The sequence below is a fragment of the Pseudochaenichthys georgianus genome, chromosome 16 (genome assembly GCF_902827115.2).
Source record: "Pseudochaenichthys georgianus chromosome 16, fPseGeo1.2, whole genome shotgun sequence".
In the NCBI taxonomy this organism is placed as follows: domain Eukaryota; kingdom Metazoa; phylum Chordata; class Actinopteri; order Perciformes; family Channichthyidae; genus Pseudochaenichthys; species Pseudochaenichthys georgianus.
This window is the reverse complement of record NC_047518.2, coordinates 26,338,673-26,365,980: the sequence shown is the minus strand read 5'-3', so window position 1 is coordinate 26,365,980 and position 27,308 is coordinate 26,338,673. Positions and strand designations below refer to the sequence as shown.

Here is a 27,308-nt window from a genome sequence, read left to right as displayed (position 1 = left end):
CCCCATGTGGCCAAAAGGGGAACTCTGGGAAACATATTCAAGTAAAAATACAGTTGCATTTTTTTTAGGTAAATATGTTTCAGTGTACGTGATTTTTCAAAGGCTTGAATGGTTGCTAAATGTCCCTTTTTTCGCAGATAATTGCACACAAACAAGAGTTCTTAATGACAGCATGTTTTTCCATACAGTTATGTGCAGAGTTGAACTTTTACACAGTCATGTAATTGAACAACTTCATGTATGGAAACAAGATTAAAAAGAAAAGTAATGAATTAGTGTCATGAGAGAGTGATTTCTCTGCTCATTAGCCAACTGCTGCAAACCCAAAGCTACATGACTGCTTTCTGTGTCTCTGTGTGTGCAGTCACATCCAACTGGCATAGATTTGCTCGAAAACCATTTTAGAGATGCATCACTAAAACACCATCTCTTCCACTTACTCAGGTGTCGGCAGTGTGTTCCTGGGACTCATCCATCCATGACTCTGTGTATCTCAACCGCATCACGTCTCCTAACGAACGCATCTACCTGATCGTCAAAGCCACGGTGCAGCTCAGCCACCCGGCCTCTATGGAGCTGGTGCTCCGTAAGAGGATTGCTGTCAACATCTACAACAAACAGGTTAATACAAGAGGATTATGTAGGGGTCAGCCCACAGCAGAGGTTGGTGGTTAAAGAAATAGATCGTTCTGATGAACAAACATCATTTTGTTTTTCTACAGAGTTTCACCCAGAGTCTCAAGAGAAGAATGTCCTTAAAGAATGCGATATTTGCCTGTGGTGTGACTTATGAGATTGTTTCCAACGTACCAAAGGTACAACTTTTTAATTCTAGTATCTTACACTGGCTGCTTTCCAGACCACTTGTCATCTCCCCTTTATATCTTACGTCTCCTTTCTTTCCAGGCCTCAGAGGAGCCAGAAGAAAGGGAAACTTTGGCCCTTATGGCTGCTCGTGGTGACAGTGAGCAGACTCAGGATGGAGAAACCTACATAGAGAAGTACACAAGGGGAGTTCTGGAAGTAGAGAACATCCTCAGTCTGGAGAGGCTAAGACAGGTATGAAACACAGTAGCATACTGACAGAGAGAAACATAAACAATCTGATTTAGAGCCATGTAAATATGCAACTAACTCGAACCCTGTCTGTTTTCCCCCCTGAAGGCTGTAACAGTAAAGGAAGCACTCACCAACAAGGGAAGACACCTAAGAAGGAGTATCAGCACACCAAATGTACAGCATGTAATGAATACATCACTCACTGCACTGCCCTCAGAACCATATGGAAATAATTGTTATTAGATAATCTGACACTGATAACACTTGTCTCTGTTTCTTGGTCTCCAGTCTTCGTGTAGTAAAACAGACCTGACTGGTTGTGAGGATGAAGACTGTAAGGTAAGTCGCATGTTAATCACAAAACCCTGATTTAGGCATTGGAATGATGCTCGTCAAAATGCATAGCTTTTCTTTAAGATAATGCTGCTTGTTGTTATTACCGTTTTGATAATAAAAATCTCACTTTTTAAGGTTTTACATGCATTTCTCCCTTTTATACACTAGGGGTCTCCACTGGAGCCCCGTAGCTTGTGGAGTTTGAAAAGTCTAGCTGCCACTTTACAATAACCTCACAACACCTCCAATGTAAAATGTGTTTTCTTTCTAGGACCACTGTGATCACGTGGACACCAACTGCAATCCCCCAGATGTCTCGCTGTGTACAACACCGATCAAATGCAAGGAGAATCCAGGTACACTGCAGGAACAGCACATATGCAGCAGCTGTCTACAGGTGTTTTTGTTGCTACATTATATTTGAATTCCCACAAATTGCCCCCATACAGGTTTTGTTCCAGAGAGCCCTACATTTTTCAACTCCAGCCCCTTCAAAGCCCTCTCCCCTCAGCCACCGAAGTTCCTCAAGTCCCTGCTTCCTGTCAAAGAGGAGAACAAAGCAAAGAAAGTCCTGGAGTCCCGGCCCCTGCTGGGACAGGAGGTAAGGAGGAAATTCACTCTTTCTCAAGAGAGGAGAATTCTTGTCTTTCTTTTTCCCATGGTGTTACCGCATGTCAAACCCCATTTTTACATTTCACATGTCACTTTTCATATTAAAATACATTTACACAACATGATAAATACATTGACATTGACAACATTTACTAAATGTCCCAAGCGGCTTGATGATTTTAAAAGATAATGGCTTTATTGTTCTGTGTTTGGACAAAATAGACATGATGGCACCGTCAACTGTGTTCATGTCACTAAACTAAAAGAGCATGACTCACAGGAGCATGACTTCAATTGTGGAGAGCCACAACACTAAATTAGACAAAGCTATGCTACGAAGTCTCATGCCTGATTTTGTATGTGATAATTGGATTGTTCTGAGTTTGTGGCTGCTCCAACATTTGAACTAACTTTTCATATTTGTCTTCATCATTGCCTGAAGTCGACTAAAGGGGCGCACATACATATCAGCTTTGCTACTGGCTATAATAATGTGTGAAAGATATAAACAAGGGTCCCTTTTAGAACACTTCAAGCAAGCGGTCTTTTGTGAAATATCAAACTGCATGGCACTAACTGTGTAACTGGCCTGCCCAGCTCCATGCATGCTGTGTGTGTGTGTGTGTGTGTGTGTGTGAAGTGTTGTTTTGACCCATCTGCAGAGCATGCGCTCATGTGTGGACAGCCCTGCACTGCTCCCCCCTCCCTGCCCCTGGCGCCGGCCCAGGGCAGGCAGCGAGGGCCACTGCACGCCTTCCACCCCCACCCCCACCTCCACCACCCCCACTCCCACTGTAAGTGCTACAGACACCAGGACACCAGGACACACTGCTCTGAAGGTTGCTGTAGGAGTTTTACTCACAAACACACACACATAGACGCTAAGATACAATTACATGACACACCAACACTGCTGTAAGTATCTCACTTAGACTTAGATTTCCACTGAGGGTTACACTTATTATGTGAGCTCCCCAGCAACAGATACACGTTAACAAGTTCCAACAGTAAGTAAAGAAGAATAGAAGTTATATCAAAGTTTAGGAAACACAGAAAACGCCACATCATCAAATAAGAATCATGTTCCATTATCACATTGTACGCCAATTTTCATTGTCTTCTTTCACTTCAAACAATGTGTTTTTATAGGATATGCTCCATACAGGCTACAGCTAATATCATGTCCTGTGGGATGTGTCTTTTTTCTTCTGCTGCTCTTGTTTTGATCAGCAGGACTCTGAGGACGAGGATGTGGACATGTCTCTGAATCTCGATCGGAGCCCTCAGGACCACAGCAGCTTCCCTCCTTACATCCCGGAGGACTTTGCAAACTTTGAGATCTACAATGCAACTCTGGAGAACCAGGAGGGGTTTCTATCGTTCCGCTCTGAGTTGAAGGGAAGCCGGTGTGGAGCTGGGAGTGGAGAGAGGGAGGTGCCTCGAAGCCCCACAGCCAGCAGTTGCACTAGTGGCTACTTCTCACACAGTGCCTCCGACGCTACGCTGTCCGACATGCCTTTCAGTGGCAGTGAGAGCTCTGACCACCTCAGCGGCACCTCCAGAGACCCCCAAGACCCTCCTGCCTGCCCTACTGGAAGAGGCTGTACCCAAACCAAAAGTGTTTCTGCAGGGAGTGACATCCAGCAGCGTCCTCTCTCAACAGGTGGGGATCAGGATCCCGCCTCTTCGCCTGTCAGTATTCCTCAATGCAAAGACAAGCGGCTAACATTCCCTTTGTCTCAGAACTGTGTGCTCGGTAGCAGCCAGGAGTTCAGTGACTTTAAAGGGGCCGATGACAGTATTGGAGACAGTGATTTAGCACATTTCACACAGGGATGGGAGCAGGAGGGTGTGGATAAAGAAACATGTGACACTGGCAGTCAACCCTCCTGTGATGTCTCCAGTAATATATCAGTTTCTGAAGTTTCTACAAGCAAATGTCCAAATAATACAGGCAACGTTAATGTAGCCATCGCCCCAGTATCTGTCCCTGACAAAGCTCCAACTCCTGCGTCACCTTCCCCACTCTCACCTTTATCTACACCCCGGTGCTCTGCTATGCGAGCAGGAGGAGAACCTCCAATAGAGGAGCCGGCCCAGGGGGACCTGCCCCACGGGAGCCCCTGTTCCAGTCCCAACCCCAGCAGTGCAGAGCCCTCAGGGGACTCCAGCGGGGACGAGAGCACCCCCGCAGCTCAGCTCCCTGACTGGATGGCCCCGGGGGAATATGTGTGGGTGGGGAAGAGAAAGGGAACGGTCCACTACGTCGGAGGGGTGGAGTTTGCTAAGGGGATCTGGATTGGTGTGAAGCTTGACATGGCAGTGGGTGAGTCCTTTAAGAATGTTGCCCAGAAAAAACATTACTTTTTTTTTGGAGAGCGCCACAAATACATATTATCAGGCCATTTTAGCTTGAGATATTGAGGTAGTTTAGAGATAATGTCGTCATCCAAGAAGTCTTTTTACATTCCATTCAGTTCATATCAATTTGCAAATAACTTTAGTGATCCCCATAAAACCCATATTTGTCTATATTATGTTTTAATTAAAAACAAAATAATGTATCGACCAAATATTATCCGACTTGTTTAACCCTCAAGTATAAAAATAATTACACATTCAACCCATTGAGGCCATGGAATTAAACGGCTGTGGGCTAGGACTGCCACAATATCACATTTTCATTCCCCATAAATTACTGTGCAAAAAAGTATAATTATTATCCACTGTATTATTTATATAATGATATTATAAATATATATTTTTTTTTTACTATATCCTAGCATCCCAATCGGGGTATTCATGGGTATCATCAGCCTCAAAGCTGTTACCCTTGTGTATAAGAGGTTCATATGTTACATAGTATTAAGGTTTGAAAGTACAGGTGATCCACAATAATGCTACATATCTGTGTTTATTGATCCTCATTTAGGTAAACACAACGGGACTGTCCAGGGCAGGGTGTACTTCCGCTGCCCCCTGGGTCACGGTGTGTTTGTGAAGCCATCTCGTCTGAACAGAGGGCCGCCCTCCATGGACACAGAGCCCCAGACTCTGATCAGATAGGACCCAAAGAAGGACCATCTCTCTGAGGAAAGGCATGGACCCGAGGGTGGTCTTCATATCCCGTGCCTGACTCCTCTTCTTGTGATGGAGATGTAATCTGTGGATGTGTATGCTTTCCTAAAGCATATCTGACCTGTGCATTTAATGAAGGTATATCCAGAATACTGTTCACTGAAAATTCACTATGCACATATATGAGTTTTCCATAAATGGATATTTTTTGATAGTAAACAACCTTTAACCGTGAGTCCATGTGGAACTATTACCCACATGCATTTTCTTACGTTGTTTTCTAAACATTATATATGATATTTTTGTAAGACAGACAATGCATCCTCTCTGATGCTCATATTGGAGTTATGTGGGTTATAAGGATAAAGAATGTACTACTGGTTAAACATTGATATTTACATTAATATGATCTGTCAGGGGTAACCAAAGAACTACGGTTCCATATCTGCTGTTATAAGTCACATGTTTTTTTGTTTTGTTAACGTGTGTATGTGGAGGCAAACACTATAAAATGATATGTGTCCAAGTTAAGCTTAGTGCCATATCTCTAGTCTAGAGTAATGCCACATGCCCTGAACAGAGGACGAATCTGCTAAAACTGACTGCAGTTATCATGTTGAATGATCCTGTTGAAGTACTGTTAACACTGTGGTGGAAATAATCCCCATCCAGCATGGGACTGATGCTGTTTGAAAGCTTGCACTGGAAAGGATTCTTGGAGAGTTTGCTGACTGTCTTCCATATCGGACTGATGAGGTATTTTCTATCCGAAGTGAGAAAAAACCCTGTGTGATCACTTTAATCCGGGGAGCCAAGGCCTGGATGTACTGATGCCTTAATGCCCTGTTTCCATAAAGGCAGGCACATAAACCCCAGACTGCTCAATACACTCTGTTACACGTTCACTGAGTTTTAAACAAACTATCCGTATGGACCCGAAACCTGTGTATGTATATCCTAAAATGCCCAGAGGCATTCAAAATGCCACCCAGCCTCGCTGACTGACTGAAGACCTTTTCAACTGATTGCCTATCTGCATTTTATATGTTAACTGACTGTTATATAACACCACATGTAGAAAGGTACTAAATAATGCTTTTATTTCACATGGAGGATTGGATGTATGGGTAATGGACAGTTAAAAATAGTTTAGTCATAAAAGAAGAGCTGACCTTATTTTTATGGAATTGGTGGACTGTGGAACTGACTAGAAATTGTTTATATATCCAAGCTGTAATGTCAAGTAAATGAAACAAACCCAAGACCTTACTTTAAAGAAGAGAACAAAGCTGCTCTCCCCCGCAAGGAGTTGTAAATAGAAATGTATTTGAACATAGTATTTACACTATTATAATGTACAGAATTGTATTTATAATGTATCGCAAACTGTTTTAATTGGTACAAAATGTTCTAGAATAGAACATTTGCAATCAATTTACTGTGTTGACTCTTCATTTGGTCCAATGTTTGCATGTTTCACTATTTTTTTGTTTTTTCTGTCTCACTGACAAACGTGTTTCCAATACATGTATACTCAGTCTAAATCTAAATGCAATAATTTTAAATCTACTTTTCTTGCTCAGAGGTTCTTATTTTAGATAAGTTTGGTGTGATAGTGCAGCTTAAGAGAATCCATAAAAAATACACTATGCCCTCATGGGACTTTAATAATAATAAGTCCATATTTAAAGTTTTCAGAAAAAATGAATATATCTGTTATGAATGTATCTTTCACTGAAAGTTGTTTATTTAATTGTACCTTCTCAAAAAACTAATATGTTGCATTATGTAGCCAAAATGATCCTACATTCTGGCAAAGCAACACACCCCATTGCATGGTATATTTTCTTGTAAAATACAATCTGTTAAAATAACACAATATTAACACCACAGGAGGGGGTGATTCTTAACTTCATCTCTTGGATGAGATATCAACACTAATGTTCGTTCCACTTCTAGCTTCTCAATGTGGGGACATTATACTTGATGTCACTGGCAGATGTATGACTGGTAAACATGTTGTCAACTAAATTATGCAACTAAGCATATGTGGGGAGAATCAGAGACTGCTCCCCGGCTGTCTCAGAATTAGGCCTGTGGTGCCAAATTTGAGTACATTTAAATCTAGCGCCCCCATGGGGTCAACTGATGATTTCTTTTTCAAAACATGCTACATTACAAAAATGATAATTCATGTGTGTTTGGTGGTGACAACTTGATCCATAGCAACATCTAGGCTACAGATACTGCTGTGAATTTGTCATTTATTTATAAATACGGAGCTAGGGGTTTACTTTGGCTGGTTTGTTAATAAATCTTGAATTTAAACAGTTTAAAGGGGGGAAAAAAGACTAAAGAAATATTATACTTCACACAGTAGTCTATTGGACTAGTATGATACTTGTAAAGATGTGGGCTTGTTGAGGACACTGAGGTCATTGGTGTTTTTGGGGCATTTGATGGCTTTATTAACCAGGTGTTAGTTATGTTTGTAGACTTTATTGAACTAATAATGACATTAATATTTAAAAGGCCTGTTTCAGTATTTTGTACACTATGTTTATTCTATATTTTTTCCATTTCAGATCAAAACATAAGAATGAGTAGAACTATAATCAAAAGTTGGGGTAAAAACTTTGTAGCACATTGTCAACCCTTTCAAGGGGACAGATTCAGTCCTGAAAGAGATGTAACACTTGAATGTAATAGCTTTTCTAAAGTAGACATGGTTTTAGTTTAAAAGTCATTCACAAACTTGACTTATTACATATTTTTCTCTGTGATTAGGACCAAGTTTATTAGGAGAATTAGGGTGATTTGTCTTAACCTATTTGGCACAGTGTGTCCTTGCCACTGTTTTAGCAGCTGTGGACCAGTAGGCAGGCAGAGCTCAGGCTGGTGGTCTGGCTGGGGGTGGAGTTAAGTATCTGTGTCACACACTGACAACTGGGAAACCTCCCGCAGCAAACTAACAGGTGTCCTCTCCTCTCCAGACCCGCCGTCACTTCACCGGGGGGGCTTCAGACTCTTTCCCTCTACCGATCTGAACGCTGCTCTTTACTTTACCTTACAACTTCTAGCTAAACGCTTACACACACACATCTTAAAATGATGCATTCGGCTCAGAAAGACACCACTTACACAAAGATCTTTGTGGGAGGTCTTCCTTATCACACAACGGATACAAGTCTAAGGAAGTATTTCGAGGTGTTTGGAGACATCGAGGAAGCTGTGGTCATCACAGATCGACAGACGGGGAAATCCAGAGGTTATGGATTTGTAAGTAACAACCTGTCGCTTCTTCTGAGTTGCCATGTCTTAAAGTTCTCGCACACGTGCACTGTCGGTCAATTGATTCAGTATCGGGACCTCAAAGACTGTTTCCTGTTCTGTGTGACAGTCAGGTTAGAAATAGGGCATTTTTTACTCTTACTCTATCAGATAAGTCACATTGTTGTCAAATTTAGCTGACTACTTAAAAAATGTACCTTAACAACAAATGAGCCCTAATTGGTGGCTACTTTTTAGTCACCGTGACCAAACTGTTGAGTGATCCTACATGTCCATGATATCAATGGAAAATGTGTTAATTCAGGTGACCATGGCAGACCGGACCTCTGCTGACCGAGCCTGCAAGGATCCCAACCCCATAATTGATGGCAGGAAGGCTAATGTGAACCTGGCCTACCTGGGGGCCAAGCCCAGGGTCATACAGCCAGGTGAGGGACTGGACTACAGCTTTATTTCCCAACTTCAAGACGATCAAGGTGGCATACAAAGACAGCAGCCCAAATATCTTTACACACTCACATACAGGAACTTTGTAGACTGCTCCATACTTGGTTGTTTTTTTATCTTGAATTTTTTTTAAAAGATAACACACTACAATATCACCTCCACTACATTACAAAAGTGTCAGCAGAATAAACTAAAGTGTCTGTTTTTATTCTAGGATTTGCATTTGGTATGCCTCAGATCCATCCAGCATTCATCCAAAGGCCTTACGGGTATGTGAAGCTGCAGAAATTACTCTTTTTTTTTCACAAGATGTGTGTTGTTCCATTTAAAAAAAAAAATAATAATAATCTTGTATGGTCTTGTATAATGTGTTTTTATTGTTGTAAAAGTGTCATTTATCATTGCCTCCACAATGAGGACATGTGAGTGTGGATGTGTGCTCTCCTGCTTGGCGTTGACTGTGAAGGAAGTGAACATTTTTCACTAAAGCCACTGCAGGACTTGACTTCACGTTGTCTATCTCTTTCTGATCTGACAGGGTCGGTAACGGTTAAAATAGCTGATGAAGGCACATGATGATTTGAGGAATAGCTGAGTCTGCATTGGGCAGAGCACTAAAGTGTTACCTGTAAACTCTGACATACACAAACGAACAGAAATGGTGACTAGATGCATGGAAGTCTTCTGTTTTTTCTCCCGGTTTTCCATAGTAAATAGATTGGTGTGTGCCTTGTTTTCAGTATGATGTGGTGTTCAGCTTAACTGTGTGCTTATTTCTATTTGCAGTGGGGGAGGCGGGGGGGTATAGGAGGTTTTTGTGCACACTGTGAGTTTTGATAGGGAGTTGTAACTCTGCAACGGGGTGTTGATTCTTCTACCTTTTTTAATAATTGATTTGTGCTTTAGCCTGCGGTTTATTGTTTTCCCCAGTTTCTCGTTAACATTAAGATGATCGTGTTTTGTTGTCAAATGGGGGCTGTTGATCACCCAGTTAATTTCAAAATTGATTCCCCACAACAAAACACACTGGCTTGCATGCAGGAGTTTTTTTTCTGTTTTCTTACCCATGATGCTGTGTTTTTTTTGTATTAACCCCTTGCTTTTCACTTGTAGCTTACATCTACAGGTACACAATACTCAACATACTCACATTCTTTTGTATTTTTATATTTCAATTTAAAATGTTCAGGGGAAATCAAACACAAATAGTGTTATCACCACATTAAAGATGTGGATATTTAACTGCCTTTAACAGCAAAAGCTTCAATTAAGTTGACTGAAAATATAAAGGCTTTAAACAAAAGCTAGATCACTGCCTATATGAAACTATATATATATATATATATATACATGTTTACTGCACTATAGGTTGTAGACAGAGATCTTACTTGGTCTCTGAGGCAGCAGCTGTTGGCTACAGTGATCTCCACAGCCTCTCAAATTCAGATGGAAAATGGGAGTCACTCAGCAGCGCTGTTAATAATGTATGGCACAGACAGGGCCACTCGGCTGTGGACAACAGGTGGGCCGAGCCATGTGCCCATAGCCTTTTGGTTATGTGCTGGGGATTACCCATGTGTCCTGGTGATTTACAAAGCACCTTTATTTAGCTCTCGGCAGGCAGGACCACAAAATGTTCCCCCCTTTTCTTCCATTCGAGATGGCTTAAGTCAGCTGTGCCCTTTTAGCTCTAAAATTGTTTTTAAGACAAGGTCATATCACAAAAAAGGTACAAGTAAGTTGGTTCCCAATTGTAAATTATACATGTAATTTACATTTGTGACATTTAAAACAAAGGATTCGTACATTTTCTTTAACTGTACTAGTACAGATACAAAAACGTTAGCTACTGTTTGCCAGGACACCTCCAGTCTGATAATAAAAATGTACATTTACAAAAACCACTGGGGTAGTAGAGCGGCACAAGCGGCCATTGCAGTTGGCGAATGCCCTGCCATGTGTTACTGAAGGAGAAGATCAGCTTGTCCTTTGGAGATGACAAGGGGAGCAAAAATAGCATGCTTCCAGCCTCCCTTGTCAGTCAAGTCGGCGTTTGTGTGGGGGTGTATGTCTGTAAGAGGGGGAGGGGACACTTGTCTATGGCGAGATATAACAATTTCACACCTGCTACTCAATATATTTTCTGAGGGTGACTTTAACACACAGTTAAAAGTGGGACCAAATTGACTCAGATACCCAGGCTTGTATTTATCCATTTATACTCTGGTCTATATACAGAACATCTATCTTCCAATGGAAACACTATGTATCTATTCCTCAACTATTTTCTCTTTTAAAATATTAAAATGAATTTCTCTGCCGATCCAGTTAAAACCAAAACACCCACGGGTTAAGATACCATACTGTATGGTTATTTCAATAACTACCTTGCGATTTATTGTACTTTTAAGAAATCCAATCCTTGCCCTATTTTTTTGTGTTTTAGGACCTATTAACATGTGTGGGCATGCCTGTATGTGTGGTGTTGGTGTGTCCTTATGTGGACAGAACAATGTCCACTTCTCTTCCTGATATGTTTTGGTGTTGTGAGATGAGCTCGCATTTTGTTTTAAATTCTGTTTTCAGTGAAACATTGGGTGCCGAGCTGGGCTGCCTTCTTTAAATGCCTTACTGTGTTTCAGATTCAGGTGCCTTTCTAAATTAAAAGCTGCGCTTGTGTTTCTTTGTGGTGTTGCTGCTTCTTTAACTTTCCATTTCTAGGTAGGGGTTTCATTGTTAATGAATGGATTTGCTGTGTTCTGAAGACTGGATTGATTTTTTTTGAGGCACCTGCTTTGACATTTTCAAGAATTTAGTTTCAGCGTTGGAAAGATGACTGGCTGTGGCTCTACTTTAACCCTGTGTGTCTTTTTTTCCTACAGTGTCCCTGCACACTATGTCTACCCTCAGGCCTTTGTCCAGCCCAGCATGATGATCCCTCATGTACAATCTTCTGCTGCTACAGCAACAGCTGCTGCTGCCACTTCCCCATACCTTGACTATACTGGAGCAGCGTATGCCCAGTACTCTGCGGCTGCCACCGCTGCTGCAGCTGCTGCTGCCTATGAGCAGTATCCTTACGCTGCCTCACCAGCACCAACAAGCTACATGACTGCAGCAGGGTACGGATACGCTGTCCAGCAGCCACTCTCCGCTGCTGCCACCCCGGGAGCTGCCGCCGCTGCTGCCGCTTTCAGCCAGTACCAACCTCAGCAGCTCCAGACAGATCGCATGCAGTAAAACCATGAAAACTACCTTTAAGCAGGAAAGAAGGGGAGGTCAAATCATCCCATGATGAAGGCACTGTTATGATGGTTGTCACACCCAGGTTTTTAACTTGGCAGTCCTTAAACCAAAGAGCCTAAAGAAATCACCAAAAATGTGGAGCGAAAGGAAGATTAACCATATTTTTTATTCAAGTGAGATCATAATTTTGGCACTATTGAATATAAATATTTAATATTTATTCAGCAGGAAAGTATTTAATGTTGATTGAAGTAAACTACCTGGACCTCATGTCATCCATCGCTGAATTGTATATATATATAATGCAGTGGAATTTGTATAAAAGTTCCAAGTGCATTCACGTCTTATGACCAGGTTTTTTCCCCACTTCTTTGAAAACCAAAACACTAACCCAACCAAAACACTTGCATACATATGAAAATAGTATGTCATTATGCAGTTTTCAGTATTTCAAAGTTTTGGACATGTATTTTGTTTGGAAAAAGCTCTGCAAACATTGATATAGAGGTTAAGATTGTCGTCTTTTTTTATAACTGTTTGGCGTGAGATAGATTAGATACTGTCTACTAGTTCCCTATAAATGTATTTTTTTGATGTTCATAAGACAATATACTGAAGTGACAGCTGAAGGCACTCACTTTTCTTCCTTTTTAAATTGCACCTCCAGTACATTTTGCAAAAGGGAAGAAACACTTGAATGTGAATTTTTCATTTTGACAAAATGTTTAATAATGTGCCTTTTTTAAATTATGCTATTTATGTATTTATTATGGAGCCTTACAATAATAAACCCTTTATCTTGTGTTTAAGTATAAAGCCTAGATCAATTCCACATGTGCTTCCTCATAGTGTTAAAGAGCATGTGATGGATGTTTAAACTTGGCTTAAAAGCAATACATTGTGTCTAAAGAACAAAAGAGGAGCGGAAAGGTAGCAATAAGTCCAACGCATTTTCTGTTTTCTGTAGATTCAATGTTTTCTCAAATTGATTCTTAATTCTTTAATGTCACTTTTATACTTGACCAATTTGAATAAGGTGTGAGAACTGTTAAATGTTTACATTTGATGTTGTTTGACATTGAATGTTTACTTATGCAAAGACATCAACAGTTTCACCTTGCTTTTTTGTAAGGCATGACTAAAAAATAATGCAAACATATGTGAAATAAAAGAAAAATTCCCTTTAATGTTTTAAGTCTTCTGCATTTTGTTTAATGTCTGTTTTGGGCATAGTTTTTAATTTGATTCATGAAATCCTGTCACACGGTGGGCTCAGTTAAAATGAAGTCAAAACTGTATTATTTTGTAACTATATAGCTAATATTTAACTTTGATATCATCTGTTTGACTTTTAATAACATCTCTCAGCAGAAAGAGTCTAATTCTGTCACTTATTCCAAGATGGAAACCCAAGTGGCAAATATGCATCACTGGAGACCTCTGTCACTAACTAATGAGGGATCACACATTTGTATGCTATTAGTCTACACTGCTACTGCTGCTTAGTTTGATACTTGCCTCTGTTTACATATTAAACCAACTTAGATGTTTTGGTAACATGAATCCAGCCTACTATGTCTCCAAAATAGTAAGTAGGTGAAGTCCCTCTTTCAACATGCAGCTATTAATTGACAGAAGCTGTTTGCCAGATTTCCTCACGCTCATCACATCAAATAAATCCAAAACCTCAAAATACCCTGGGATATGTTTTCAATATTTCTGTACAAATTATGAAAAGTATTGATTTCTTTATTTCACTGCAATATTACCTTTTCTGTAGTTAAGCAGACCCCAATAACTGAAAGGGACACATATTGCACAGTCCATTCCCTGTTGAGTTCACCTGTTTACAATCCTACATGACAGTCACAACAACTAATGTGTTTGTAAAGCTGTAAAAAAACGTGTGATGTGACCTGGAGTTTGACGGAGGCAGGCAGCTGAAGGGGCCAACACTCGACAGATATAATAAATACTGTTTTGTAAGTCTCCCTGGTTGCCCTCTCTGGTTATTCAACCAAGACAGTTGCCTCCTGACCCCTGCTGGTTAACACGGCCCTTCTCATTCAATGGTTTTTGTTTATTTGAATTGTGTTCTATTTTGTACATACTGAAGACATCAAAACTATGATTAGACCAAAGTACCACTGCGAGGGGGACCCAAGTTCCCATCAGCATCCCATTTTCTGGTGACACTGATGGTGATTTATTCAGAATTCAAGGCACACTTAACCAGCATGGCTACCACAGCATTCTGCAGTAGCCAGCAAAATATAAATCATATTCTGGATTTGTTAACACTTTTTTGTTTACTAGATAATTCCATGTGTTCTTTTATAGTTTTGATGTCTTCAGTATAAATCTACAATGTAGAAAAAATCCCGAAAGAAACAAAACTTCTGAGACCTATGTCTAATTGTCAAATTGTTTACATTATGTTGCAGCCAACAACAGTAGATCTACATTTCTATTTTTTGTATAAATAATGTTCATTTGCAACAAAAAAAACTAAACTGTAATAAAGTACATGCTAAATAATCCTCTCGAAAGTGCCACAGTAATCCATCCATAACGTTAAATAAATTGGTAATACTAAGTAAAATAACCACAACATTTGTATTAAACTAATTCAGTAGGCCTAAAAGCCTACTAGTGCCTGAACTCTTTGCTAATGTTTACAGATAAAGGTATTTCAAAGGTATTTTCCATTCCCTTTCGTCTTTACTAAATCTGTTATCGACTCATTTCCATTTTGATAGTCGTTCAATGAGTCGAACACATGGATGTATAATGAGAACATGGTTTCATGCCGCATTCAGGTAGTATCGGAGTTTTTGTAATTTGAGCGTCCGATTTCTAAAAGCTTCAATAGCAAAGCCCCAAATACGACTGCAAGCTCTGATGTAAGTGCCGAAATAATACGTAATTGCCTGAAAACCACGCAAACAGTGCTGTCTAACGTCAGCAAAAAAAAAGCCGTTTACTTTATTTAACTAAATACAGTTGAAACCATGGTATATCTTTAATGCACAATCTTTTTCAAACGTCTACCTCTGTCAAACAAGCGTGAGTTTTCTTCAGAATAAATGAAAGATGTTCTTGCTGGTGTCACATAAAGTCATTTCTACCAACAATTTAATTTGTCCTGAACGCAACATTCCGCATCCTGGGGGCGGAGAGGTAACAGCAGTTTACTGGCAGTGACCGAAAAAGTGGTGCAGAACCTGCGGAAAAACACTCAAATAATTTTGGGGGAGCCCAACTGGGATTGACACTTTGATCGCAGGCATTGTGAGTAGTTTTGAAATACTTAATCTGTCCAATTTTTTTTTGATTTGTGTTGCCTTTCAGTTGTTCAACCATATGAGTTTACGTTATTGTTTGGTGCAAAACATGGCCATCTTGTGTTGTTCGGTTTTACAGAGGATGTGGAGTCGTTTTTTTCCCAATCAGAATATTATTTATATATGTACGTTATATGTAACTCGAATAGCATATTGCATGCAGGCCTATGGCCGTTTCTTGCATCGAAACGAATTTTAGGGCCTAGCAACGTGACATTTACGAAATCGAGTGTCTGTTGAAAACGAAAAGGAATTGATTACGTTATAAAAGCAGAGCCCCAACCCTTGTTTAACCCTCACACTAGTTGTTAACAATCACACTATGTTTACATTATTCTCTTTTTATGAAGTGGTCGATCGACGGTTAGCATCAGACACGGTAGCATCCTTGTTATTAATTATGATATACCGGAAGTGAATCACCGTGGGTTCGTCCCAGGGCGCCTGTCAAGGTCTGTCATTATTTAAAACGGTGTTATTTACTTTCACCCTGATAACCTCTCATTTGGCTTCTCCAGCGGGTCTGTGCTCCCGATCCAAGCCAGAGATGAGCAGCGAGAAGACTGCATACGCTCCGGTGGGGGGAATGCCTTCTCCGCCCTCACTTCCCGGCCAGCCAGCGTTCCCTGCTGGATTTGACATGAATATGCCGGGCCAAAACATGTTCGGAGCCCCTGCCCATGGGGGTGGTTTCCCTGCTCCTACTGGGTTCCTCGGGCCTTCTCCTGGTGATTTTCACGGCTCTGGTGGTGTTCCTGCTGCTGGTGGGTTCAATGCTCCTGGTGGGTTCAATGCTCCTGGTGGGTTCAATGCTCCTGGTGGTTTCAATGCTCCTGGTGGGTTTGATGCTCCTGGTGGTTTCAATGCTCCTGGTGGTTTCAATGCTCCTGGTGGGTTCAATGCTCCTGGTGGTTTCAATGCTCCTGGTGGTTTCAATGCTCCTGGTGGTTTCCTTGCTTCTGGTGGGTTCAATGCTCCTGGTGGTTTCAATGCTCCTGGTGGTTTCGATGCTCCTGGTGGTTTCAATGCTCCTGGTGGTTTCAATGCTCCTGGTGGTTTCCTTGCTCCTGGTGGGTTCAATGCTCCTGGTGGTGTTCCTGCTGCTGATGGTTTCCCTGCTCCTGGTGGTTTCCCTGCTCCCGGTGGTCTCCCTTTCCCCCCACCGACTGCTTTCGGGCCAGGTGTTCCTGGAGCTTTTGGAATGAAACCCCAAGATGGTCCAGGATATGGAGGCAAATCCTCACCATATTCTCCTCCAGGCCCAGGGTCTAATGGAAACTTCAATGGTTAGTATGTCTTAACATTGGTGCATTCTTTATATTGATGTTGTTACATTCGTTGTGTTACATGTCATGTTTCTGTTTGGTGCCAATGCAGATAATGCTTACCATAGCGAGGAAGAGCCACCACCCTTTCATGAGAATCAAGAATTTGATTTTGGATTAGATAACAAGAGCATAAGACGAGCCTTCATTCGAAAGGTAAGCAGATCTTGTGGTCAAAAACAGGTTAAAGAATTTTTGGATTTTGAAGCCTGCATTGAAGTGCCTTTTTATTGTCATTTGATTTGTCAACAACAGCCAGCATGTCTTGAAGCTGCATCATATGGATTTACATAAAAAATGCATTTTTCGATAAACAAACACTAGATGCTTCTATGTAAAGTAAAGCACAATCGTTTAATGTTAAAATAATATAAAATACATATTTCCTGCTGTCTTGCCATACTTTCCACAACATTTCACATATCTTGCTGACTCACAAACACAACCTAAAACATAAACTCTGTTGTAGATTGAAATTGAATCATGTTCTTTGATACAACATGAGATCCATCTTCAAAAAAACAATAGACAACCTTTGTAAGAAATAGGATCTGTGTCTGCTGTCTAATAATCCACTCTTCTCTTCAGGTGTTCTTGGTGTTGACTGCTCAGCTGATGGTGACGTTCGCCTTTGTGGCTGTTTTCACTTTTGTGAAGGAAGTCAAGGTTTTTGTCATGGTGAACACCTGGACCTACCTTGTGTCCTACGTCATATTCTTTGTGTCGCTGTGTGTGATCAGCTGCTGTGGAAGCGTTCGCCGAAGACATCCTTGGAACCTGGTTGCATTAGTAAGCCTGCTCAGATTTTATCTTGACAATTGAATCATACAACTTGTCTTGGAAAAACCTTTTTCTACTGTGCTTTCTTAAATTAAATGTTTTAAACAACGTCAAAGCATTTTTTATGTGTTATAGTAAAAAAACGAGACAAACATTTTGTATTAATGAAGAGCTCAGCATACATTTAGGATATCAGACTTTCCTATTCCTAACATATTAGACATGTTACATTAAGAGAGCTTTCAAAATCACTGTTTAGTAACCACAAAATGATTTGCAACTTCCTATTAGTGCCCTGAAACTTTCTGATGTGTTTCTGTTTCTTGCCTCCAGTCTGTCCTGACTCTCAGCATGTCCTACATGGTGGGAATGATCGCAAGCTTCCATGACACCGATACAGTCGTCATGGCAGTGGGCATCACAGCCGTTGTGTGCTTCACTGTGGTCATCTTCTCCATGCAGGTCAGTCCATGCACTTTGTAGGCATGCGATTTGTAACAACCTTAATGTGTGATGTAACCCTAATGTCTCATGGCCTCTTCCCACAGACCAAGTACGATTTCACTTCCTGTTACGGGGTGCTTTTCGTCTGCTTAATTGTCCTGTTGATCTTCGGCATCCTCTGCATCTTCATTCGTGACAGGATTTTGCACATTGTATATGCTGGACTGGGAGCTTTGCTCTTCACCTGTGTAAGTCCTATTTTTGTACTATTTCTCCTTTTTTTTTTTTTAAATAAACTTAATAGTGTTGCTTTAGTTTAGATTAAAGGCAAAGGATCTGATGTTCATAACACGTTTTGACAAAGAATCTTGAGTGTTTTATGCCTATTTACACCATTTGGTAGCATTTAGTATTCTTGTTCTAACTAAACGGTCTAAAAATGGCTAGCAATGTCTCAAACATTTATGAGAACCTGATTTTGGTGATCAAACACTCACACAAGTAGATATTTAAAATACTGCTTATTAACATGACACAAAATGTGTAGTAAACCCATTGTGAATATATTCTATGTTACAGTTCCTGGCGGTGGACACACAGCTGCTGCTGGGCAACAAGGAATTGTCCCTGAGTCCAGAGGAATATATCTTTGCTGCTCTCAACCTGTACATGGACATCATCAACATCTTCCTGTATATTCTTGCTATCATTGGAAGAGCAAGGGGAAGCTGAGCTGGACCAACAACAGTTTAAAATTCTGCTGAAAATCGCTTTGAGTTTGTGTCTAGCAGTGCTTTACCTATATCCTGATTTTAATTTTGTCTTGCAGTGTACTTTGATCACATAGTTTGAAAATGTTTTGCTTCACCCAATGTAAATGTTTTTTTTATTTTTTAATATATAGATTGTCTTTGCTGTAGTTTGGAGGTTCATTAACACTTTATGAGCTATTGAGTGTGTTGTACAAAACTTTATTATGACATATAAAATCAACGGTATAAATATTTGGCTCTAGACGTCACACAGCAGCAGCAGAAGTAGTTTAATAAAGATCTTGTTATGTGGTTAAAACTTTGGAAAAAGATAGTGAAGTGGATTTTGAGTTGTGATTATTTGTTGAATAAACTTTTCCAGGGTTAAATGTACCTGTGTAACCTATAAGCCAGCAGCTTAAAAAAAGCTATAAAAAAAGGGAGTGTATGAAAACATACCAGTTGCTTAACTTGCATGTCAATATATGCATCACCATGGCAACTGAGTAAAAGCTGCTGAAGATTACATATCTAGATAATGTAAGTCATCAGACCCTGGGTCTTTGTGAAACTAAGATACAGAATGACCTGCAATGCTATGTATAAAGTTATTTTATAAACCTGATCTCCGTTGTTGTGTTATGGTATGAAAGAATCCTGGCAGAATTTTATCAGAGAACTCAGTTCTGTTGTGATTTGATATCTGAAAGAATTTGAAATCCAGGAAGTCTTGGGTTGTTCTGTGGCTCATTTGTGAACCTGGGAGCCACAATGGACCTGGAGCAAACTGTTGCTGTCTTGCTGTCAAAAAATGAACAGCTCGGGCAGGAAAACCATCTGTTGAAGTCTATGTTCGGTTTAGTCAAGGAAAATGTAGAATTGAGATCCAAGATGCAGAGCTCCAACACTGACACTCTGGAAGATATAACAGGTATTTGAAGTGTTTTTGTCTCTGCCACTAGTTGGCAGTCAGGTAGCCGTTTAAGCTTCGAGGTAATGGCACAATTATAAAGAATATAATTGATAACAATTGTTAACCTTAAGCAGATATGGTCACTTCAGATTGCCTTTGTTTTCAAAGCAGTTATAGTTACCTATGGCTGTGCCACAGTAAAGGCAAAACGTTTTTTGAAACTCATGCAATATTTTTAGTGTGTAAAATAAATATTCTTTATAATAGAACACCATTTTTTCTTTCAGAATGTTTTAACAGCAAGTAACATAACTGTCCTGATTGTTTTCTTAGCTATGAAATTCTAAAGATATTGTCTTAACAGCATAAATTGACTTGTTCTTAGGTATTTAATGTTACTTTGTAATGAGATATTTCAAACCAAACAGCTGACATTTTAATTCAATTAAGCAATGTATCTATCCCTTAGCTGTATATTTGAAAACGATATATCAATACATTTTCATTGGCATTAGGATACATTCCAAATCCAGGAATTCATATGTAAATAAATCTGTTATTTGGTTACATTTAGAATGTTGTACTCAAACTGAGAGTTATGTTTCTTTAGATGTCGTTAATAATATTATAATCTTTAAGAGAATATAATGTATAAAGCAGCAAATAGAAAACATCTTCAATTCAAATGTCAATAAAAAAAATATATATTAACTAAATCAGAATCAAAAACTATATCTACAGTACAAGAAAGTGTAAGGGACAATTAAAGTTCATTTAGGTAGAAGCATTTCATGTTTTATTTCTTTACAGCATCAAATCTTGTAATAAATGATAAATGACAATAACAACAAACCACTTTGTTTCTATCAGTTTGCTCAACATCAGTAAGACAAGCAACCAGTCTGTGTCAAAACACCGTGGACGAGAGACAATTCAAAAAAGACATCCAACAAACCAAATTCAAGCGAACATCGTCCCCTGTCGACTTCTCGTCTTTCATCCAAAGCTCGGTGCATGCAGCTGTAAGTGACAGAGCAGAGTTTCAAAGCTCCCAGGCTGAATCTCATATTGAAGTCAAAGGTGAGGGATGACTATACAGACATTTGAAAGCAACTGCTCAGTTGCACGCTTTTAAAAAATAAAAACAATTATTCATGTCAATTATTTGATCGCAGGTCCAGACAGGGTGATGGGAGAGGTTGCCTACCAACTGGATAGGAGAATTCTGTCCCACATCTTTCAGGGCCACAAGAGGCTTTATGGTTTCACACTGCTTAATATCCCAGGGAAAATAAAAGAGGTCAGAATGGAAGACTTCTATTTGTGTATCTATCAAAACAACTGGTTGAGTGACTTTGCAGTGCACAGATAAGCCATCAAATCTGAACAACCGTAACATTCCACTTATATGAATCAGAAGGAAGTCAAGGCTCTTCTTCTTGTCTTGCAGGTATCAACACACCCACTGACAGGAAAGGTAGATGAGGGCTATCAGCTGCATCTCATTCAGAGGCACGCTGACCTCATGAAGAACTTGAACAAGGTCGGATATAAAACAGAACTTCACCCTTCTTTCACTGAATTTATTGTCAACCACTATGGGATCCTGAAGGAGAGGCCGGGTGAAAGCAGCGACCAGGCAATTGACTACAATAATCCCAATTTTCTGATGAAACTGATAATGACCAAAGCACCAAGAGAGCTTAAGAGGGACCTGCTGGTTCTGCTAACCTGCCTCTGCACTATGGCTGACGGGGATAGAAAGGCACTCCTTCTCTGGTAGACTTCACTTTCCAAAGAAGGGTACAGCTTACCATCCAAAAATTAAACTCTTATAAATAAGACACTATGTTGTATGGCTATGATGTTGTGCACAAACAAAACACTGACATTCTAGATCGTGAAGAAAAAGTCTATTAAACATTGATGCCTGCTAAAGGGTGTATTGAATGTCACGGTGCTAACCTGATAATCAAATGTAATTGTCATTATGTTTATGGGTAATGTGAGCTGCAATGGAGAGGCCTGAAACCAAGCTATTCTGCATTTGGAAATATAATGTTTAGTTGACAACTGATGAGTCGAGGGTTGGACACATATCTTTTTAGGGGACAAACCATAATGACATTCATTCCTTTTCTTCGACTACAGCATCCAATTGTTTTAGAAAGTGAAATAATCATTAATTCTGCAGTTACATATTGCTATACTGCACATTTTTAAATCTCAGAGTAAAGCCCTTCAATTGCTTACTTATTGTAAACATGTTTTGTACTTAAATTAATAATTATAAAATACCCTTGAAAATAGTTATATATGTTCCTTTTTTTAGAACTGAAATGCTCTTATTTTGTTTATAGGCCTATGCAGACCAAATCAAGTAGTATGCTCAAATGTTGTGTGCAGCTCTGGTGACTGTCCAGAAGTCATGGCATTTTTAGTTTGAAAGTTATGAATGAAAGAAATATTCATAGTTTTTTAGAGGGGTGGGAGAAGTACTCCGATCTTGTACTTGAGTAGGAAAACCAGAGTGTAAAAATACTCTGTTACAAGTCAAAGTCCTGCATTCAAAAGATTACTCAAGTAAAAGTACTAAAGTATGAGCATCAAAATATACTTAAAGTACCAAAAGTACTTATTATGCAAATTGATCAATTTCAGAATAATATATATCTGTTACGGTGTGTGCAGGAAGCAGGACCCAAATGCAGATTAATGTGACAAAAAATAGCTCCTTTATTAACAAACACAGAACAGAACACTCACCGCAGACCACGTCAATACACAAGACGAACCGACAAAGACAGAACAAACAGAACTTAAATACACACAAGACTAATCACACCAACAAGACACAGGTGAGGAGGGAGGAGAAAACACAGGGGCCACAGGTGAACACAATCGGGTAATCAGACACACCAGGGAAACTAACGACATTGAACCACAGACAGATCTAATCAAGACAAAACACAACGCAGACAGTAATGTACTGTAATGGAGTACAAAGTTGCATAAAATGGCAATACTTAAGTAAAGTACAAGTATCTTCAAATTGTAATTAAGTACAGTAAAGAAAGATTCCCATGAAGTCTCCTCAAGTAAAGATCACGTGCCAGACCCGACACCATGTCCACGTCATCGGGGCGTGGCCTAATAAAGCCAGTGTGATGATCCGGTGAGAGCAGAGGGGTTTATGTAAAAAAGAACCACTGCAGTAACCGGCTGTCTTTTACTAATTATATTCATTTGAACATGTGAAAACATAATAAATACATGTAGTACAATTAATTAATTAGTAGGTGGTTTGCTGTTTGGGTTCATCAGACGGACTGTCACAGTTTTCGTGCCAAGGTAAGGTAAAACCATCTGGGCTGCCAGTGCCACGTTAGCCGAGTGCTTAAGCTAGCTGTGCAACAGGGCAGGTGACAGCTTTCATTTGTGATGACTTAAATGCACGTAGACTATTTAAAGCATGTAGTAAGTCTGCGGTTACAATAGCCGTGTGCTATCATGACCAACCAACGTAATGCGTTCATACGCATTTACGTTGTAGATTTGAACGTGTTTCTGAATCGTTTTTTAAGTGAAACTATTAGTTTAGCATTCTTGCACACAATTAATCCGAGTATGATTCCCGAGAGACCCAACTCCCTTACTTACATGTGAGACTGAAAGCTCACATCCCTTGCTGTTCCCTACACAATACAACAACATAACAAAGTGACAAGGGGCTTGACAAGGATCTTTGTGTGAGGCGATGTGAGAGTTGTAATTTCCTTGTTGTATTGTGTCGTTTTTTGTCCAGTGTTAGTTCTAAGTCAGAATTTTGCAATATATGTTAAAGGACATATCCACACTAAAACAGGGCGTACATTTTGTACATAATGGTCGTTTTTTCCACCGTAAATTGTATCAGATGTGAAAATATCATATTGTCATTTCTAAAATACATCAGATTAGACATTAATTAAATATTTTTTTAAATGAAAGTACAAGATAAGAAAAATGTTTTGTTGACACACACATAATGATTCTGTACTTGTAGACAAGGGTGGGTGCTTGTTCAGAAAGGTTCATGTTGCAGTGGCAACATTGCAGATTATGACGGTGGTATTATAGGCTGTTTTCACCATGTTTTTCTCTTTGCCTCCTTAAAAGTGATTATGATTCACTGCATAAGCTTCCACTAAGCTGGTCTGGTCACCCCCCCTGCACCTGACTGTATTGTTCTGATGTCAGTCCAGCTGTCAATTGTTGTCACATGTTTCCCCAACAGCATGTTTGGACATGAAGTCAATGTTGAAATGAAAGCCAGTTAGTCCTGATAACGCATAGTGGAGATGCAAGAGTTGTAAGAGCCATAACATGACATTTTTATTTCTTTTTCTTGTCTTAGGAGCCAATGAGGGAGTCTTTGCACCAGAATGAGACTAGAACGGGAACGTGTTTAGAATAGTGAAGACCCCATGTTGCTTTTCCTGATTGTTGCTTAGAAAAGGCGCAGAGGCATGGCCCTGAAGGCTTCTCCATTTCCTAATGGGTTTGTTGCAGGCATCCATGCTGTGGGATGGGCACTCATCCTGCCTTGCTTCTGGTTTCTCGATCGTCTCATTGCTGTGTGCAAGTCCACCACCCTGGAACAAACTCAGCGACTGGAACAGGAATGCTACCTCAACCCCCTCAAGGTCTTCTTCGGCTTCATTATCTTTTTCATTCTTTTTTTCCTCGCAGCTCCATTCGCCTTATTGGGATTTATTCTCTGGGCACCTGTTCAGGCCTGTCGCAGGCCCTTTCGCTACCATAGAGAGCCCCCATCCTCACTAGAGAGGGAGACACACAGGGGATTCGAGCTGGTAGGAAAGGCATCATTTGGATTTGCCACAGCCAACCTCTGTCTGTTGCCTGACGGCCTTGCTCGTTTTAACAACCTGGGGCACACTCAGCGGAGGGCAGCTGCTATTGGTCAGCACATTGTGCACGGTGTGTGTCGGAACGATATCCGTATCTTCGTTGACTCTCCCAGCAGCTGTGGTACTCTCAGCCCCTCAAACAGCATACTCCCCGCATCTAACTCCTCTTCATACGGGGCTACTGAAAGACAAGCGCAGTCCCCAGTAAATCATTCCAATTCAGATGAAGTACAGGTTTCAATCCCACAGTCCAATAGTCAAGTGGTCTGTGTGCCCTCTGATGATACAAAAGAGCCCTTGGACAACTCACCGTCTCACCTTTCCAATTCCAATCAAAACTCCAACCAGCGGGGTCACCGCAGTGCTCCCCGAGCTTTGCTCTCCCAGGGTCTCGGCCAGAAGGGCGATGTACCATGGGAGGTGTCGACATTGTTCCCAGCCAATGTGGACATACTGTGCCTGGAAGAGGTGTTTGATAAGAGGGCGGCACAGAAACTCACTCAAGCACTCAGACCCGTGTTTGGACACATACTGTATGACGTTGGTGTGTATGCCTGCCAGCCACCATGCAGATGTTCCTCTTTCAAGTTCCTCAACAGCGGCCTGTTCCTAGCCAGCCGGTTCCCTGTGCTGGAGGCCCAGTACCACTGCTTCCCTAACAGCAGGGGGGAGGATGCACTGGCTGCCAAGGGCCTCCTTTCTGCTAAGGTATCTCTCTTAATAATATTATTAAAGCCACTATTAATTATTATAGTTGTCCTTCTTGTTTTATGGAATTTAAAGTCATTATTCATTTTTTTGTCAATATGAACACAGTGAATATAGAGCTTATGCTTGTTTTTGAAAATTGTAGGTGCTAATCGGGCAGAGTTCGAAACAGAAGAGAGTGGTTGGCTATTTTAACTGCACACATCTTCATGCACCAGAAGGCAAGTACATTTATCTGATTTGCTCTTCTCAGAATAATACAAAAATTGGCATTTGCCAAAAAAAGACAATAAGTTAAGAAGAGACCGTGATAACTGCTCTGTGTTTTCTTTCATTAGGTGAAGGAGAAATTCGCTGTGAGCAGTTGAACATGGTTACCAAGTGGATTGTCGATTTCCAAGCTGCCAACACATTCCCTGACGAGGATGTTGCTTTTGATGTGCTCTGTGGAGATCTGAATTTTGACAACTGCTCACCTGGTGCGACTTTGAATATTTTTGTATTATTTTGTTGTGTACTATATATGCTATATATGTTTAATGTTTTTTTTTTTTTATAGATGACCACCTGGAACAGAATCACTGTCTGTTTGAGCAATACAGAGATCCATGCAGGGCAGGGCCTGGAAAAGAGAAGCCCTGGGTCATTGGTGCGTACCATTTCAAAACATTAGACTACAGTACACTACTACAAGACAAGACAAATAATTGAATTGGTATTTAATTTGTTTGCATCTAAAGGCACTCTGCTGGAGCAGCCCACATTGTATGAAGATGACATTAACACCCCAGAAAAACTACAAAGGTAAAGTCAGTTCCACTTTCTCCAGCTTCTGCACTGCACAGCACTTCTAATGGGACATGAACATAACTCCTTTCTCACTTTTTATTTGCTGAAGCTTCATTTTGTCTTCTCTGTTTATGTGTGTAGAACCTTAGAGATGGAAGAGCTAAGAAAGCAGTACATCTCCCGTCCCGTTCCTGCAAAGGACCTCCCGTTGGTTTACCCTGAGTCCGACCAGCCGTGGATCGGACGTCGGATCGACTACATCCTATACCGCGAGAGCTCCGTTTCAAAGCACTGCCGAACAGTACGTGACCCTGTGTGTTTTCCACAATCTCTCCTACACCTTCTATTTCTTCCTCCTATTTCTTCTGTTCTTGAAGGAACAAATATGTTAGATGCTACATACAATTCAATTAAAAAATTACTTATGGCAAAACAATGTTCAGTCAGTACTTTATATAAAATCTTAAACTGCAAGTTAATAAAAGCATTAACAAAAACACACTCTCTTTGTCTCCAACTAGGAAATTGAGGCGCTGACCTTTATAACCCAGCTGGCTGGCCTTACGGACCATATTCCTGTGGGCTTGAGACTGAGTGTAATTATGGACTCTGACTGTGCTGATTAATGATGACCCGGCGAGAAAACAGAGTCCAAGGGAACAAAAATGAACAAAAAAGGACATTGGTCTGATCTATACATGCATGACAATGTTTTGTTTACATACTTAATTGTCTGTGTTTAATGGGACAATGTACTGGGTATTTTAATTATACAGTATTTCAGGTGGAATTAATGTGGATTATCTGACATTAGAGAATGTTTACAATTTTATACAGAAAGCCCAATAAAGGGCAAAGGTATTGATTTTGTAAAACGATATATTTTTAATTCCTGCACTTTTCCTACAAAAATAAATTAAAAAATGTAATCTAAGGCCTGTCTCTTAATTTCAATTTGCCATCGATTATGGATTATATAATTTGGCAGACCCATTTGATTTTCTGGGGTCCATACCATCTGTCATCGATAGGGGTGCTCTTTATTTATCTGAGGCCAGGGACCAACAAAGAAGCCGTACCAACCAATCAAAATCCAAGGTCACTTCCTGTTTTATCTTATTGCCTACATGCTCGTGTGTGCTGTGATGTTGTTTAAGTTAAAATCATGAATATTCTCACTCGGTCTAAGAAACTAATCTCAGTATTTAAAAGTAGCGTTTTACTGGATCGCACCGGCGTTTTAAGAAGCGTCTGTTCGGTCCCCAAAGCTCGTA

General features: G+C 40.3%; 5 protein-coding genes across 9 annotated transcripts in view; all 5 read left to right on the top strand.

Moving 5' to 3' along the window:
- kif13a (kinesin family member 13A) overlaps positions 1-6,616 on the top strand; it is a 37,688-nt gene extending 31,072 nt beyond the window's left edge. Inside the window, exons 30-39 of one of the 4 annotated variants that reach the window (XM_034102313.1) lie at positions 445-621; positions 723-815; positions 907-1,059; positions 1,165-1,242; positions 1,348-1,398; positions 1,667-1,751; positions 1,845-1,996; positions 2,670-2,801; positions 3,238-4,333; positions 4,940-6,616. In XM_034102313.1, coding sequence (XP_033958204.1) covers positions 445-621; positions 723-815; positions 907-1,059; positions 1,165-1,242; positions 1,348-1,398; positions 1,667-1,751; positions 1,845-1,996; positions 2,670-2,801; positions 3,238-4,333; positions 4,940-5,073 — 2,151 coding nt within the window. In that variant the 3' untranslated portion in view covers positions 5,074-6,616. The remainder of the gene's footprint in view (positions 1-444; positions 622-722; positions 816-906; positions 1,060-1,164; positions 1,243-1,347; positions 1,399-1,666; positions 1,752-1,844; positions 1,997-2,669; positions 2,802-3,237; positions 4,334-4,939) is intronic. The other 3 variants (XM_034102312.1, XM_034102315.2, XM_034102314.2) reach the window with 3 other exon arrangements.
- Positions 6,617-8,024: 1,408 nt separating this feature from the next.
- Positions 8,025-13,256, top strand: rbm24b (RNA binding motif protein 24b). 2 transcript variants are annotated; one of them, XM_034103288.2, is made up of 4 exons: positions 8,025-8,364; positions 8,681-8,852; positions 9,038-9,092; positions 11,706-13,256. In XM_034103288.2, exons 1-4 carry the CDS (start codon positions 8,194-8,196, stop codon positions 12,061-12,063), a joined length of 756 nt encoding a protein of 251 aa, XP_033959179.1. In that variant the 5' UTR covers positions 8,025-8,193; the 3' UTR covers positions 12,064-13,256. The 2 variants fall into 2 exon arrangements, with proteins under 2 accessions (XP_033959179.1, XP_033959180.1); XM_034103289.2 differs by having other exon boundaries at positions 8,026-8,364; positions 8,681-8,804.
- Positions 13,257-15,217: 1,961 nt separating this feature from the next.
- On the top strand, positions 15,218-19,339 carry grinab (glutamate receptor, ionotropic, N-methyl D-aspartate-associated protein 1b (glutamate binding)). Its single transcript, XM_034102609.1, has 7 exons — positions 15,218-15,360; positions 15,932-16,699; positions 16,791-16,894; positions 17,327-17,527; positions 17,852-17,980; positions 18,067-18,210; positions 18,542-19,339. The coding sequence occupies exons 2-7, from the start codon at positions 15,961-15,963 to the stop codon at positions 18,692-18,694; spliced, it is 1,470 nt and encodes a 489-aa protein (XP_033958500.1). The 5' UTR covers positions 15,218-15,360; positions 15,932-15,960; the 3' UTR covers positions 18,695-19,339.
- A 57-nt stretch (positions 19,340-19,396) lies between these two features.
- On the top strand, positions 19,397-21,471 carry LOC117460957 (speriolin-like protein). The gene is made up of 4 exons (XM_034102610.2): positions 19,397-19,645; positions 20,498-20,707; positions 20,803-20,927; positions 21,078-21,471. Exons 1-4 carry the CDS (start codon positions 19,486-19,488, stop codon positions 21,408-21,410), a joined length of 828 nt encoding a protein of 275 aa, XP_033958501.1. The 5' UTR covers positions 19,397-19,485; the 3' UTR covers positions 21,411-21,471.
- A 1,281-nt stretch (positions 21,472-22,752) lies between these two features.
- smpd5 (sphingomyelin phosphodiesterase 5) lies at positions 22,753-26,950 on the top strand. The gene is made up of 8 exons (XM_034102490.2): positions 22,753-22,978; positions 24,024-25,245; positions 25,391-25,466; positions 25,584-25,724; positions 25,805-25,894; positions 25,986-26,049; positions 26,176-26,335; positions 26,556-26,950. Exons 2-8 carry the CDS (start codon positions 24,136-24,138, stop codon positions 26,658-26,660), a joined length of 1,746 nt encoding a protein of 581 aa, XP_033958381.2. The 5' UTR covers positions 22,753-22,978; positions 24,024-24,135; the 3' UTR covers positions 26,661-26,950.
- The last annotated feature ends 358 nt before the right edge of the window (positions 26,951-27,308 follow it).